Below are 15470 nucleotides of genomic sequence, written 5' to 3'. Positions count from 1 at the left end.
CCAGAGATGAATTAATGCACTTGGCAGAAGGTTAGATAAGTTATAATATTTCACAATCCATTTTTTTCATTTTTTAAAAATTCACATATTCTGTGACTTATTAAGGAAGAAGAGATGAAAGATTGTGGGTTATTTGGTAATTGAAGGCTCCATTATATTGCCTTTTATTTCAGATTTCAATAATCTTGACCAAAAACTGCATTTGCTTGTAATAGGGTTGAAAATAAAACACCTATGGAAATCATGCAAGTTCTTGAGTAATCAAGAACACAGTTTAGGAAGCATTGAAATAAAAATTAGGTTTCATAGGCAAAAAATGAGAACTTTAAATTCTTTTAGAGGAGTAGAACTTTTTCTTATTTTCTCAAAAGGTCTTAACTCAGGGTTTATCTGGCATCTTCATATCAAGGACTGCTCTGCTCTCCTCAGTACATCTCACGCAGGATAAACCACACACTTAATACTCACTTTCCACAAGGATTTAAAGTGGAGCAAATAAATACTGCTTTTCTGTGGTTGGGAAGGGGAGGAACACTTAAATCACCAGCTCTGACCAAAAAAGAGGGGATTAGAAGATTCTCCAAGAAAATCCAAAGAAACAATAACTGAGCTTCTATTTTGCCATTAACAAAATGAACAAGGCTCTCTTGCATTCTTTTAATAAACAATGTTAAAGTGTTGAACAGTTTTAGAAGCTTCTAAATTTGCCAAATATGCTCTGCTTTTCTTGGTGTTTTTTTGTTCTGTTATCTTTCTAATGTGTTTGGGGGAAAAAAACCAAACTACTGGACAGATTTGACAATAAAATGGAAGCCCTTCCTAAATACATTTTGAATTTTGTTTAAGGTAATCCTTACTTAATGGAGATTTTTTTTAAAATTAACAGTTTTAGGTTTTGAATAGAAAATACTCATTAACAAATGTTGGAATATCAAGACCTTGATTTATAAAAGCACCTCTTCAATCTTCAGGATTAGCAAGCTCAGGTCTGATGTTTTAAAGGAAGGACATAATTGCTACTTTGAGATATTTGTGTTACTCAAATGACACCGTACTTTCAAACACTTGTCAAAAAGGCAAATCCCGAAAAGACCAGTGAAAAGCAAACAGCTGAAATATTAACTATACAAAACACGTATACCCCTTAGCCAATAATTTTCCTTTTAAGTTCAGTGTCCACCGAAGGAGAAATTACTGAGGTCAAAGCAAGGCTCTTTTGCCGTTAAGGAGGAGGGAGTGGGGGAGGGGGGAAAGGGGAGAGGGAGGGACACGCGACGAACGTAAAACAAACTGGTGGCATTCAGTCAAGAAGGCAGGTAACGCTCCGGAAGCGGGTGAGTTGTACAAGTCAGCTGAGCGCTCCAAAGCTGTCCAGAGCCAGGCCATTTCGTGCTGCTTTGCTTTTTCCTTTAAACCCGGCCTTGTGTTGGAGCACTGCAGCATGGGGCGGGGGATTGATGTTGGAAAGTGGCAGGTAGGAAAGGAAATCTGACCTGCCCCAAAAGGCAGCAATTAAAGTCTTAACCACGACACATCTGTCGTGGGACGCCCCCCCCCAACCCCGCCTTTCCCCTAGCAAAGCCGTCCCGCGCTCTTTGTCTGAGCAGGGAAGAAGAGGAAACAGGTTCTGAGGCCCCAACAGCAAAAGGAAGGAAAATTTGCAGCGTGGGCGCACCCTGGGTGACCGATCCCCGGGCAAGGACCGCTCCGAAGTAGTGTGGCCCCTCTTCCTGGACGAGGCTTTAGTGCCCTACGCTCGCCTCACTCGGCCCTTCTGTACCACCGCATCTGTCGTCCTAGCCCGAAGCCACCCCAAGACCTGAAACGAGACACTTCCCTGGCCTACTTGTTAAGGCCGGTCGCATCCAGACCTTTCTCCCTATTTAGCCCTTTGGCGGCCTTCAACTTAATAGGACTCATGTCTCCTCTCCACCTCCTTAGCAGCTGAGTTTCTCCACCACCCTTCCAGCCTCCCTGCTTTGTCGCGGGGCATCAAGGCGCCTTCCCAGCCCAGGCTCTCGGCGGTTTCCACCCCTCTGGGCTCTCCGGGCGGGGGCGGGGCAGACCCTCAGGAAAAACCCGTGAGTGGCCTGGGCTGAGCAATGGGGTAGGGAGGAGGGATTATTTCGAGGTTAATTTCCTCCGTTTGGGGTCCAACTTCCCATTTTGGGTGGCATTCCTCAGGAGCTCAACAATCCCAGGGTTTCTAGTCTGCTTGCACCCAGCCTCCCACTGCCGACCCTTTCCAGAGCTCGTGCAAGAAGACACCCACACCCACCCGATGTCTGGCACCCGTCACCACCCGTTCTGTACGCACTCACTGAGGGTAACTCACCAGGTAGATGGCACCCTGGGCTGCTGCGGGCGACCACTCACCGCGCATGCAGGCCGCCGGGTTCTGAGCTGGCACCTCTGCGCTCTTCCTCCACTTCCTGGCTCGAGCTCCCGGCCGCGGTTTCCCCGCTGCGCAGCTGCTAGTCCCGTGGCTAAGCTTTGCACATTCGCAGGCTTGCAAAGAGGAGCAACCAGGAGCATGAGCGCCGCTGCTCTCGGCACGCTCCCGGCTGCGCCCGCCAAGGCAGTAAGACCCCGCGCAGCCGGAGGAGCAGCCCACCGAGTCTTCTCGGAACACCCCTTACGCTCTACTACTCCTCCCGGAGAGTTTTGACCGGGGCTCCAGACCCCGGGGCTCCTGCACAAGGGGTCATTGCAGGGGCTAGGTCTCCGCGCGCGCGCGCCCGCAGGTCCCGGTGCTCGCCGCCTCGCGGTGCACACAACCGTGGCTGCCTACTGCGCTGCGGTGAGGAGTGCGGACTCCTGCAGTAGGGACGTGGGGGCTTGGGGGTGGACTCACTAAGTTGTTTCCCTTCTCAGATCAACTTTCAGTATTTAAAATGCTCCTGCAGAGCTCTGAGAGCAGGTACTTAAATACTTTTTCGGGCTCTCAGGGGGGTATAAAAGCGCGCGCGTGTGTTTTTGTTTGTATCAGGGGTGGGGTCCGACCGTAGCCGAGGCTTCTTTTGGTGTGACACCCGCTTATTCCTTGCAACTCCTTCTCAACTTTGAGGATGGAGTGCGTCTTTCCCGAGCTTATGTCACGACATCGCATTTACAAAACCACAAACGCACAACAAGCCTCCCAAGGCCTTTAATACTCAGGGACTTTTTGTGAGGCCAGTTACCTGCTGGCGTCTTCCAAGTGGTCCAGACTCGGTTCGGGCCGCAGAAACTCTGGGATGCCGGGAGTCCTGAGCCCCACGCCCTAGAGGAGCCCTAGAAAGAGGGCTGCGGAGGACGCGGCGCGGCTTTGACCCAGGCCCAGTGTCTGCCCGGCAGAACCGTGCAGGGAAAGCTAGGATTTCGCTGCGGTCGGCTTCCTTGCCGTGGCTTTCCTGAGCCTGGCGTTTCATAAATATAGCCTGGCGTTTGCCCCTGAATTAGACTCTGTTTCCTTATTTAGCCCTTGCACAATGATTTTAGATGATGTCACTTAGAGCTAAACGAGAAAATTGATCTCAGATTTGCTTGGCCTTTAAAGCCTGGTTAAGCAGATTGAGAATTAAAAAGACAGAGGAAAAAGCAAAGGGGCGGGGGAGGATGGCGAGGTGTGCGCCCGAAAGACTGGGAGCAGAGGGGAGGGCGTGCCGCGCGGCGAAGAGCTCGCCCGCCTCTTCTGGGCGGGGGAACTTCACTCACCAATGAAAAGTAGTCACTGACTGCAGAGAGAGGAAAAAAAAAAAGTTTTCCTGTTGACTGTTGGAAGCGAATTGAGCAATTATCTAGTTTACCTTCTCCTCTTGGAAGTTAACGATTGGCGAGATCTTGGCTGCGTTATTGACACAACACTTTCTATTGATAGAAATAAGTAGTGATTGTCCTCGAGTCATTGGTGCGCCAAGAACTCTGCGATGGGCTGGCAGGAGTCCATTGGGCTGGGCAGGCAGGTTCGGCTGGTGATGCTGGGGAGGAGGAGGAGGAGGCTGCTGGTGGTGATGGTGCCCGTCCTCCTCTCCGCAGGTCTGTGACAAGCAGGGAACAAGGCAACGACGGCGCAGCCTGGCCCCGGCTGACGGACGCTGGTGACTCAGTCATGGACAGTACCTGCCACAACGCGACTGCCAAAATGTTAGCTGCTGCTCCGGCCCGGGGCAACATGATGAGCACCTCCAAACCCTTGGCTTTCTCCATCGAACGAATCATGGCGCGCACCCCCGAGCCCAAGGCCCTGCCCGTCCCCCACTTTCTGCAGGGAGCCGTGCCCAAGGGGGACCCCAAGCACTCTCTGCATCTTAACTCGTCGATCCCCTGCATGATCCCCTTCGTGCCTGTGGCGTACGACACGAGCTCCAAGGCAGGAATGACTGGCTCGGAGCCGCGGAAGGCGAGTCTGGAGGCTCCGGCGGCACCGGCGGCGGCGCCCGCGGCGCCCGCGTTCAGCTGCAGCGACCTGCTCAACTGCGCGCTGAGTCTCAAGAGCGACCTGGCCCGCGACGCGCTGCCGCTGCAGCAGTACAAGCTGGTAAGGCCGCGTGTGGTCAACCATTCTTCCTTCCACGCCATGGGAGCCCTGTGCTACCTGAATCGAGGTGACGGCCCATGCCACCCGGCGGCGGGCGTTAACATCCACCCCGTGGCCTCCTACTTCCTCAGTTCCCCTCTGCACCCTCAGCCAAAAACGTATTTAGCTGAAAGGAATAAACTGGTGGTCCCGGCGGTGGAGAAGTACCCCTCGGGAGTAGCTTTCAAAGACTTGTCCCAGGCTCAACTGCAGCATTATATGAAAGAAAGCGCCCAGCTTCTGTCGGAAAAAATCGCGTTCAAAACCTCTGACTTCAGCCGAGGCTCTCCTAACACCAAGCCCAAAGTTTTCACTTGCGAAGTGTGTGGAAAGGCAAGTACTATGTAGAAGGGAGGTCTCCCTTCCTCCCTCCCTCCCTCCCTTCCTTCCTTCCTCTTTCCCTCCCTCCCTCCCTCTTTCCTTCCCTCCTTACAAATTTCATTTTATTTTATTATGTGTGTACATTTGCTATAAGGTTATTTCCTTACCCCACCCCTCCTCGCACCGGGTTTGGTTTCAAAGTGCTTGTTGGGCTAACCTGTTGTCCGTGTGTTTAAATTTAAGGTCTTTAATGCACACTATAACTTAACCCGTCACATGCCAGTGCACACAGGAGCCAGACCCTTCGTTTGCAAAGTGTGTGGAAAGGGCTTCCGGCAAGCCAGCACCCTATGCAGGCACAAGATCATTCACACCCAGGTGTGTGTTCATCTGTGTTAATTTCACCTGGTTTACTTCCAAACGGTTTGTAGAAAAGTAGCTGCTAAACTCTTACTCTTTAGCATAAGGTTTGAAATGTGCTAGCTGGACAGGGGGAAATGCCGTGTTTTTGCTTTTGTTCTGCTTAAAAGCATGAGAGCATTACTGTGTTTTTGAGTTTGCAGGACTCCCCTTAATAACAAAATACCCTAACTTCCTACTTTTCTTCCCTTTCTCTTAGGAAAAACCTCACAAATGTAACCAGTGTGGCAAAGCATTTAATAGAAGTTCCACTTTAAACACACATACCCGAATACACGCAGGCTACAAACCGTTTGTGTGTGAATTCTGTGGCAAAGGATTTCATCAAAAAGGTATAGAATCCAGGAGGCGTTGCCTTTCACAGTAGTCTTACCGAAAGTTCTAATATTTTCCAGATATTTTAGAAAAATGATTTTTTAAAGTGCAGCTAGTTACTGGCGCATATGCTGACATTCCAATCTCCTACCGGTGTGTCTGATTAGTATTAGAGAAAGGCATGGTTTATATACTGAGGGGATATTTCCTAACAGCTTGTTCTCATTTTATAAAATTGGATTAATAAACTTGTTTTAAAATGTGGAGGGAAGGGCCTCATTGTTGATATTTACAAGTAAGCTTGGGGAGAGAAGTGCAGGTGCCCAGCACAGCCCTGCACCTGCTGTCCGAGCTGTGGCAGCTCTTCCTCTTGCTTTCCAATCGTCCACTCCTCTCTTTTCAAGCTTTTCAGATCCACATCCCTGTCATTTGTCTGTTTCAGGGAATTACAAAAACCACAAGTTGACCCACAGCGGGGAGAAGCAGTTCAAGTGCAATATCTGCAACAAGGCTTTCCACCAGGTTTACAACCTCACCTTCCACATGCACACTCACAACGACAAGAAGCCCTTCACCTGCCCCACGTGTGGCAAGGGCTTCTGCAGGAACTTTGACCTCAAGAAGCACGTCCGCAAGCTGCACGACAGCAGCCTGGGGCTGTCCCGCACGTCTGCTGGGGAGCCCGGCACGGACCCGTCGCCCCCTCTCCAGCAGATGCCGCCTGCGACCTTGCCGCCGCTGCCGCCGCCGCTGCCACCCCCTGGGCCCCTGCAGCCAGGGCTCCACCCGGCCCATCAGTGATCAAGGCCAAAGTCCTTTCCCACCTCCTGTCGGGTCCCCACTACTGAGGCAACGGGGGAATAGAGCCGGGTCCTGCAGATCCAAGCTTGTCTGCAGACCCGAGGGCACGTTGGGCCCCATACGTTAGAGCCGATCAGAAACCTCTGCATTTCCCGGCCTTTCGCCTCTTGCATGCACCTGCTAAATGGTTTTGTGTATTATATCCTATATAGGCACTAACAATTATGAGAAAAATTGGGCTTTTGTTTCTGATTTTTTTTTTTTAATTTGGAAAGACTTCATCTCGGGTGGAGAGATGGTGTTTGTTTTTTGAAAAAACAAAATTCTGTATTTATTGAGATCTGTATTATCCTACCCGGGAATGCTGCACCATTTTAATTTTATTATTGTATATATTTCCATTGTGTTATTCTGCTGTCTGAAGATGCCTGCCGATTGTTTATTATCATTTCCTCTTTCCCTGAGGTAACGAGACACTGGGTGTATGTTATATATACACGCATAGATGTGTGTGCCTGTAAAGGCACGTTCCACATTTGTGAGCACATACACACACATACACATTAGAAAAAGGTGGTTCATTATGGATGAATTTGAATTTTGGTTTTGATTCTTGCACGTGAAAATTGATTCATTGACTGTTGGAAATAAACACTTGGAACATGCTTATTTAATCAACAAACTTCAGGGTTCTGTTCATATTATTCAGCTAGAGATCACTATTCTGACTCCCTCATCCTTCCATATTTAAAAGTCCAACCCTGGGTTAATATCACCTAAAGTTTGATCTGAAAAATTCACCAAAAACAAATAATAGTCTCGATAAACAGTTTTAACTTTGGTAAAGTAATGAAATTTGACAAAGATCAGAGACAGAAGATGTGGAGTTTTCCAACAGAAACATGTCTTTGTCCTGGGCCATCTGATATGTTTGTAGTGCTCAGTTAAATGGAAACAACAGATCTGTGTGTAATATACATACCAAACATGCTAGAGGACAATACCACTCAGAAGGGTATCTATTGTTTGCATCCTGAAGGCACATACTAACTTGTACACAGCTGGCAAAAAGAGCCTCCGTGTTTTTATGTGTGTATATATGTTTATAGACGAATATACTTCCATTCAAGGAGGAAACATGGATGAAAACCAAAGTGTGGCGGGTGCCAGGTCCTTGAAATGCTTCAAGTGTTAATCAGCAGCTCCGCTGTGAGCTCGGGCTCTGGTGTTTTCTAACTGCAAGTCTCCCCTGTTTTCTTGCCAAAACAGTGAAACAACTGCTAAAGACTTTAATTAAGAGGGGTAATTAGTTCAGATTTATCAAAGCCGGGTTGTTATACTATTAGCTGCTCAGTAGAAGCTGCCAGACAAACTCGCAGCGCAGCCATCCCACCGCAGCGGGACCGCATCCGGGGAGAGGGGCTGGGGAAAGCGGGCCGCAGGGGTCCCCGCCTTGCCACCGCGGTTCCCGCACCCCTGCCAGCCCGCTGGGTGCGTCTCGGCCCCTCCCTCCGCCTGGCTGCCGCGGACAATCCACCGCAGTTCCACACCGCGGGCGCAGGCTCCAGAGAGCCTAAGACTTCCTCCCTGCGCGTGGGGCAGGGCAGCGTCGCCAACTCTTGGAGCGCCCCGACGGATGCAGGAGAGAGGCGCGGGGTGCGAGTCTAAAAATTGCTGTCCCGCCTCCCTTTCGCCAGTCTTGCCGCGCCCAAGGAAATGTGGCGCCATCAGCCAAAGGCGGGACGAAGGACGAAGATGGGCAGGGGGCACCGCAGGGGCACGGCGGCAATTTCCTTAGCAACCAGAATCCGCATTTCAAGGCAAGGAAAGATGGACGCGGGCGCCGTGAGCTCACGACCCGAGGGTCTCCTCAGCTGCCCAAAGGGCGGGGAGGCGACAGGGAGAGGACAGAGGGCGAGGGGGGTGAGCGGGCCCCGCTAGATATCCACGCCAAGCCCAATCGGGGCCCCTTTCCGGTTGGGGAAGCCCACGACGCAGAGCGCGGAGTTGTACCGGGGAATAGGAATTACTGATTCCACTCGCAGACGTGGGGTCCAACCCGCCCCCGCTCTTACCCCAGGACTCACGCCCCTCGCGATCCCATCGCCCTTGCGCACTGGGGCTTCTAAGGCCAGGCCCAGCGATCAATTAGATCGAATCCCCACGTTTCTCTTTTCCTGACATCCCCGCACCCCATTTTATCGTTTGCTGCTACCAGAACCATGTTAGGTTTGACTCAGAAAGAGATAGGGAGTTTTGGAATTCCATAGTTGGGTGGATTCTGAATCGACGCGGCTGGCAGAAGTGCGGGCTCTCCCAGGGTATCACCGCCGATTGGAAACTCCCGTCCTAGGCGCTGGCTACATTCCCTCGGAGATGCCCACGCCACAGAGGGAGTTTCTGGAAATGTCGTAGTTTATGGGTAACCGCCTTTTGGAGGTAGCTTTAGGCGGATCTTGAAAGCATTTGTTCCCCTTGAGTAAACATAATGAAGTCAGAGGTCATTTTAAAGGGCAGAAAATGGCCTTTGCTTGGTGAACTTATCCTCAATAAGTATTTGAACTTATTCTCAAAACCCCAGGATGTAATTCTTGCAGACTTTCAAGGTGACACGATTTTACCGGTGAAAAGCAAGTTGAACATTGTTGAGGAAAATTACTAAACCATAAAATACTTACAGTGAGGAAGTACTTATATGTGGTATTCCCACCTTCCAACCCATGCTAGTGTGCTTTGACTTAATATTGAAAAAAAAGAAAAAGAGAAAGAAGTCTTCTATGGAAGAACAGAATTGGTTTGGGTGTGTGTGGGGGAGATGGAAAGAATGAGAGAGAGAGAGAGAGAGAGAGAGAGAGATTGTGTGTGTGTTGGGGGGGCCATGGTGGGGGGGAGCCTAATGACTGTATAGGTCTAATTTGGGATGGCACAATAGTTCCAGAGAAGGCAGGCAAAAGGAAACGGTTGTCTGTCTGCTTACAGGTTTGAGTAGCTTGAAGTGGTGGTGATTAAGTAGGAGAAGCCCGAAGGAAATTCTCTAAAATAAGCACTCAAGAAAACTACTTGTCAGGAAGCGAATTATCGATGAACTTGGGTTTATGACAAAGCTGTTAGCTTACTAAACATCAAGGAGAAACCCCTTAAAGACAGTATGAGTTTAAAGATTAAGTGGGGGCTGGGCAGATAAAAATTGATGAAGAGGGATACTTAGCTAATAGTCAATGGAAGACCTTACAATTCTGCCCCCTCCAATAAATATTAAAAGGTGATTTTTTCCCCTTAACTGTCCAACCTGTATGTGTGTGTCTGTATGTGCTTACATAAATGTTTATGTTCATTCACGAAACAGGTACCATAAAAGTATGAATAGCAAATTGGCTCATCCCAGTCCACCTTCTTTTTACCAGCAAACTTAATCATGTTTAATAAGGAAGAGTGGCCAACATTCAGATTATCTTCAGAGGAAAATGGTTTATCTTCAGTTCTCTGTTGAAATTAACTTTTGGTACAGACGAAGGTGGACCATAGGTTTTCAAGGACCAATTTTAGGAAGTTACTCACCTGAAACTTTACGTTTTGGTCAGTTTTGGAAATCAGAATATAGTACAGAACTAATAATGTAAGTACTTAATTCCTACCAAGTTTAACACAATGCAAACAAATCCTGATTTCCAAATATCTCTTCCCAAAGGATATAATTTGTTCAGACTCTCAAAACTTTAGTTTGAGAACAAGTCATTTTGCAAGATTAGATCTAAGGTGTCAATATGGTCAGTAGTAAACGAAAGCATTACTTAGGGTCCTCATCAAAGGAGTTACGTGTTAGTGAAGTTTGAAGGTTTGTGACTTTTTTATGGAACCTTGCTCCTTTATGAATGTGGAAGAAATGAATCCAAAAGGTGTAATGGAGTCATGATTCCCAGAATCTCTGCACCCTGTTTGATAGATGCCTCTTTTCTTAGTGGTAGTTAGCAATGTCAGAAGTCATGACTTTGTTAGAATTGGTGACAACTCAAACCACTGACTATGTTATAGCTGTAATGGGTATGTTTTGTCTTTGTAAAGTATTCATCCCCAAACAGACAATACAAAATGTAAATTACCTCAGATTCAAAATTGAGGAAGAAACAAAAATGTTTTCTTCGTCACTTTGTAAACCTTTGTAGATTTTTGTTACAAGTTTATGGTTTTAAGGAATCATGACTTACTTTGTTACCAAACAGTGTATACTTAAAAGCATGAAAATTAAAGACAATCCTAAATTTCAATGGGTAAGAATATGAAGTTGTTGCCTTTTTGCTATGTTTTTTTGCCAAACCACAGATTACTTTCACACAAGAAATTATATACTTCCATTAGGTTAATTAAAACCCAAAAAATAAACCATATTTGTAAGTAGAAGTTACCTTATTATGATTTTCATTGTTTTTAGAAATCAGTGCATGTGTTCATTCCAGCTCCAAGGCATACTAACTAAAAACAAATGTTGTAAAGATGTATTAATCAACACACTGGTCATTTGTGTACTCTTAGTGCTGAAGCAATTGCCAGTTCAAGCCACAGTAGGTTATCTTACTCCAGGCAATAGACAAGAGGAGGAAGCCTGGTGTTTAAATGATCTTGACAGGAAAACCTGCCTCTGTTATTATATCTTTCTGCTCGTATTGTGACATGCTGCTCATAATGAACTTTAAGCAAAAGTCAGAATCCATCATGCACTTGAATGGGCACAAAGTTATTACAAACACCCATGTACATTGTCTATTCAAGTTTGAGGTGACATTGGTATCAAATGAAATCACATTGGTCTTATGGAGATCAAGTTACTAAATAAAGATGAAATAAAATTCTGTCAATACAAGTCTCCAGGGCTAATATTTTGCTGTCAAACAAACAAATGTTGCTCATGGGCACAAACATGGGAGTGGGGAGAAAAAACATCGCATATCAGTTCCTAAGTGGAGCTAGAAATCTATCACAAAAGGAAGAACAGATCTTTAGTTTGATTTAACTCTGTCCTTGATAACAATAATATAGACATTTAGTGTGTAACCAACCTAAAAGTTCAGCCCTCTCTGATGCAGATCCCTCAAATCACAGTAACCAATTTGGTGATGTCTTTTGATAACCCACCACAGAGATGTAATTTTTCAGTTATATGTGAACCAAATCTGGAGTAGGTGAGACATTCCACAAATGTAATTTTTTTACACAAATCTCTGAATAAGATTTGTATCTTTAAAATTTCAGCAAAAACCAGAGTTTGGAACAAACCTCTACAGGACACGGAACCCAATTTCTTTGAATGTATAATAGGAAGGGGGAAAGGAAGAGGAAGAAGGGAAAGGGGAGGAAGAACAGCCGGGCAAAAGGAGGAGGAGGGGACCAGGACAGGGAGAACAAGAAAACCTATCTTTTAAAAGAGATTTTAAAAACAGAATAACTGGTGTGCCTGGGTGGCTCAGTCTGTGAAGCATTCAATTCTGGATTTCAGCTCAGGTCATGATCTCTGGATAGTGAGATCAGCCCCGCATAGGGCTCCCCTCTGGGCGTGGAGCCTGCTTAAGATTCTCTCTAGTCTCCCCCTGCCTCCTCCCCAATCTCTCTCTAAAAAAAATTTAAAATAAAATAAAAACAGAATAACCAATTGCTATGTTTGACTTTCATTTGAATCCCAAATCAATCAAATGAACTGTAAAAATGAAAGTCACTTATGACACCTGAGACTACTGAAAATTTGAACACTGACTGGGTGTTTAATGAAACTAGGGAATTATGTTGACTTTTTAAGATGTGAAAAAAGTATTTTGGTTTTATTTAAAAAATAGCGTTTTTAGAGCTATGTATTCAACTATTTCAGGGTGAAATGATAATATGTCTGGGATTTGCTTAAAAATAACATAGGAGAAGGGAGATGAATTTAGGTACAGGTCAATAAGATTGGCCATCAATTGAAGGAGGAGGGGCAGAGGGAAAGAATCTCAAGCAGACTCCTGGCTGAGGACTTGAGCCGAAATCAAGCGTCAGGTACTTAATCAACTGAGCCACGCAGGTGCCCCAGTATGCAGGAGTTTACTGAAAGGTGATACATAAAAGGGAACCTATCTCAGCATTGCACAGTCACTCTGAGTCCCAAGAAAAACCAGAACTAAAACTCAGTATTCATTTATCATTTCATTGATTCATTCAAAGTGCAAGGGGTACCAGCTTAGCTATGCAATAGGATAAGACTTATATTGTTTTATCTTCCTGGAATTTATATTCTAGCAGAGGAAACAGAAGTCGACAGTGATTTTAAGTTGTTTTTAAGTGTGAACAGAGTGCTATGTGTTCAGATAACAAGAGTAATCTTTGGAGTCACCTGAAATCTAGTGTTCTATTTCTTTCTATTCACTTAGAGCTGTGGTTTCAATTATGGGCAATTTTCTCCCAGAGGGCATTTGGCAATGTCTGAGGACATTGCAGTTTCTGCAACTGTGAAGGGAGTACAACTGACATCTGCTGAGTAGAAGCCACAGATGCCACTACACATCCTAAAAATGCCTGAGACATTTCCCTACAACAAAAAATTCTCTGGTCCAAGATGTCGATAGTGCCAAGATTGAGAAACTGACTTCAGAGGCTCTAATTCCTCAGATTAGTCTCTGATGGGGTCAATTCAGTCTCTTCGTTTGACCTATTTGTTTGGGTACTGATTCATGGTCCACGACGTTGTGGCCCAGAGCATCAATTTTTTCTCCTGCAGTGTCCAATACACTATTAAGCCCATTCAGTGAAATTTGAAACATAATGTTTCAGTTCTAGAATATCCATTTATTCTTCTTTTATAGTATCCTTTTCTTTTCTACTGAGATTCCCCATCTATTTGATCATTATGCCTAATATTTTCCTTCGAATTATTGAAGACTTTTATAACAGTTGTTTCAGAGCCCTTTCCTGCTAATGCCAACATTTCTGTCACCTTGGGGTACGTTTCTATAGCCTATTCTACAAATCACATGTCACATTTTTTTTGCTTCTTTCTATATGTCTTAATTTTTTATTGTATGCTGGATGTGTAATACAAGTAACTATATTATTAATTTTTATATCCCTTAAATAGTGATGAGTATTTTTTAAAACAGGCAGTGAATTTGCTAGGGAATCAGCATGATCCTGTTGGAACTTGAGTTTAGGTTGTGTTAACACAGTCTGCAGTAGTCATAGTTAAGATGTAGTTTTCCTGAGGTCTCAGCTAAATGCTTTGGTATTCAGCAAGTCTCTCCACTCTTGCCGGTCAGAATTCCAACAATTCTCAGCATTGGCAAACTCTAAAATCTCTGTTTAGCTCAGAGTCCCCCAGTTACTCTCTACCAGACTTCAGAGAATTTCTCTCTATGCACATAGAGCTTAATATTCAGCCAAAGACTCAAGGGGACCCCACGCATATTTTGGAGCTCCTCCCTCTATACCGTTCTTACTCTATCCTACAATTACCAGCCACTTCAGCAGTCCCACAGTCTGGTATGTTTCTCCATCCAGCAAGATGGTTGCTTTCTGTTTGGACTCACTTCCCTGTGCCTTGCTTTGTAAAGAGTCTCCATTGCTAAAAGTAGAAGACGGAATACCATGTGGTTGGGGTGGTTGGGTATTTTTAGCTTGGAGGAAATTTAGTCTTTCATTTATGTAATTGTTTATATAAAAAAGTTAGAAAAGTAGTATGAGGAGTGGACCAGAACTCAGGACTACCCTTAATCTCACACAAATTGGCAGAAAATGTTGCAGAATCCATGGTGCATCTTCACACATATTTATACAGTATACACGCATATATATTGCTGTTCAATTAGGCACAAAGGTTTCATAAAGTGAGTTTAAAATACAATATGAGATATATATATGTGTGTAATTAGAAGTAACTAAAAATAATTAGAAGTATGAAAAGTACAGGGGAAGAGAACTGAGAGTCTCTCGAAGAGAATCTAATGAAGTCTCAGAGTGGGAGAAGTGGATTTTTGAAAAAGCTTTCCTGAGGAAGTGATTTTAATGGGAGCATTTTTACCACCTTCTGGATCTTCCTTGTCTATAAGCCAATCTTTTTCAGCAAGAGACAAATCCTAGAGAATAAAAGAAAATACAATTTTAGAAAAAAAAAAGTTTACCATTCTACTTTGAGCCTCGGAGTTGATCTTTAGAATCTATGGTGAGACAAGTCTTGAAATCTAGGCTTTTTCAGGAAACAAATGATTTTACTTAGTTCCAAAATCCACATTTAGTCCTGGATATCATAGGGGCAGTTTTAAATATTAATCTCAAACATATAAAAGATAAAGAATATAAGCATTTCTGTAACAACTGTTTGGCTTGTGCCAAAGGTAAGTGGATCTTGGAGAATGATACTTGTATTATGAAACTTAATCAGGGGATGTTTCTAATTATAGCTGTTGTCCATTGACTGTCTTTGGGAGTAAATGAACATGCACCTTGGGCTGGCATATTGCTATCTATCTACTGAATGCTCCTTTCTTCTGTAATGATGAGTAAAGACTGCCTGAAGCCATTTGTTTTCACTTGGAAAGGACAGCAGTATACTTTGTCCTACCTCTGAGCTATGTAATTTCTCATGCTCTCTGCACAACCTGAACTACTAGACACTTTAGTCTCACTATCCCTCAGGAAATCATGTCGATCCACTGTATCGATTATATCACGTTGAGTGGCCTTGTTGAGCAGGAAATTGCAAGTCTATAAGGCTATTATACAGAATGCCTAGCATAAAGATTGCTCCACATGCTATGCTGACACTAGTCAGAAGTGAAATCTGGAACATTACAATCCCAAATAGAGGACAACTTCAAAGAAAAGTAAGGGAAATACTCCCTTGGGAAAGAACTTTTGAGTGATATATCTGATTATCCATTTGAAGGAGAGCTGGAAAGAAGTATGGATACACATTTATTCTTAATCTGTGGCTAATTGTTTACCCAGATGGTCAAGGACTGAGAAGGAACATGATGGGAAAATTTATGAAAAGAAGATCTGGAAAACAGATATGTGAATGGACCTTTCTGAGTAGCCC

General features: G+C 45.0%; 1 protein-coding gene across 1 annotated transcript; it reads left to right on the top strand.

The window, feature by feature from the left end:
* The first annotated feature begins 3789 nt into the window (after positions 1-3789).
* On the top strand, positions 3790-7075 carry FEZF1 (FEZ family zinc finger 1). Its single transcript, XM_034653734.1, has 4 exons — positions 3790-4891; positions 5123-5257; positions 5499-5631; positions 6057-7075. The coding sequence occupies exons 1-4, from the start codon at positions 4091-4093 to the stop codon at positions 6413-6415; spliced, it is 1428 nt and encodes a 475-aa protein (XP_034509625.1). The 5' UTR covers positions 3790-4090; the 3' UTR covers positions 6416-7075.
* Positions 7076-15470: the final 8395 nt, after the last annotated feature.

The sequence above is a fragment of the Ailuropoda melanoleuca genome, chromosome 1 (genome assembly GCF_002007445.2).
Source record: "Ailuropoda melanoleuca isolate Jingjing chromosome 1, ASM200744v2, whole genome shotgun sequence".
NCBI classification, from domain to species: domain Eukaryota; kingdom Metazoa; phylum Chordata; class Mammalia; order Carnivora; family Ursidae; genus Ailuropoda; species Ailuropoda melanoleuca.
The sequence above is the reverse complement of the archived record's forward strand: the minus strand, read 5'-3'. Positions and strand labels throughout refer to the sequence as shown.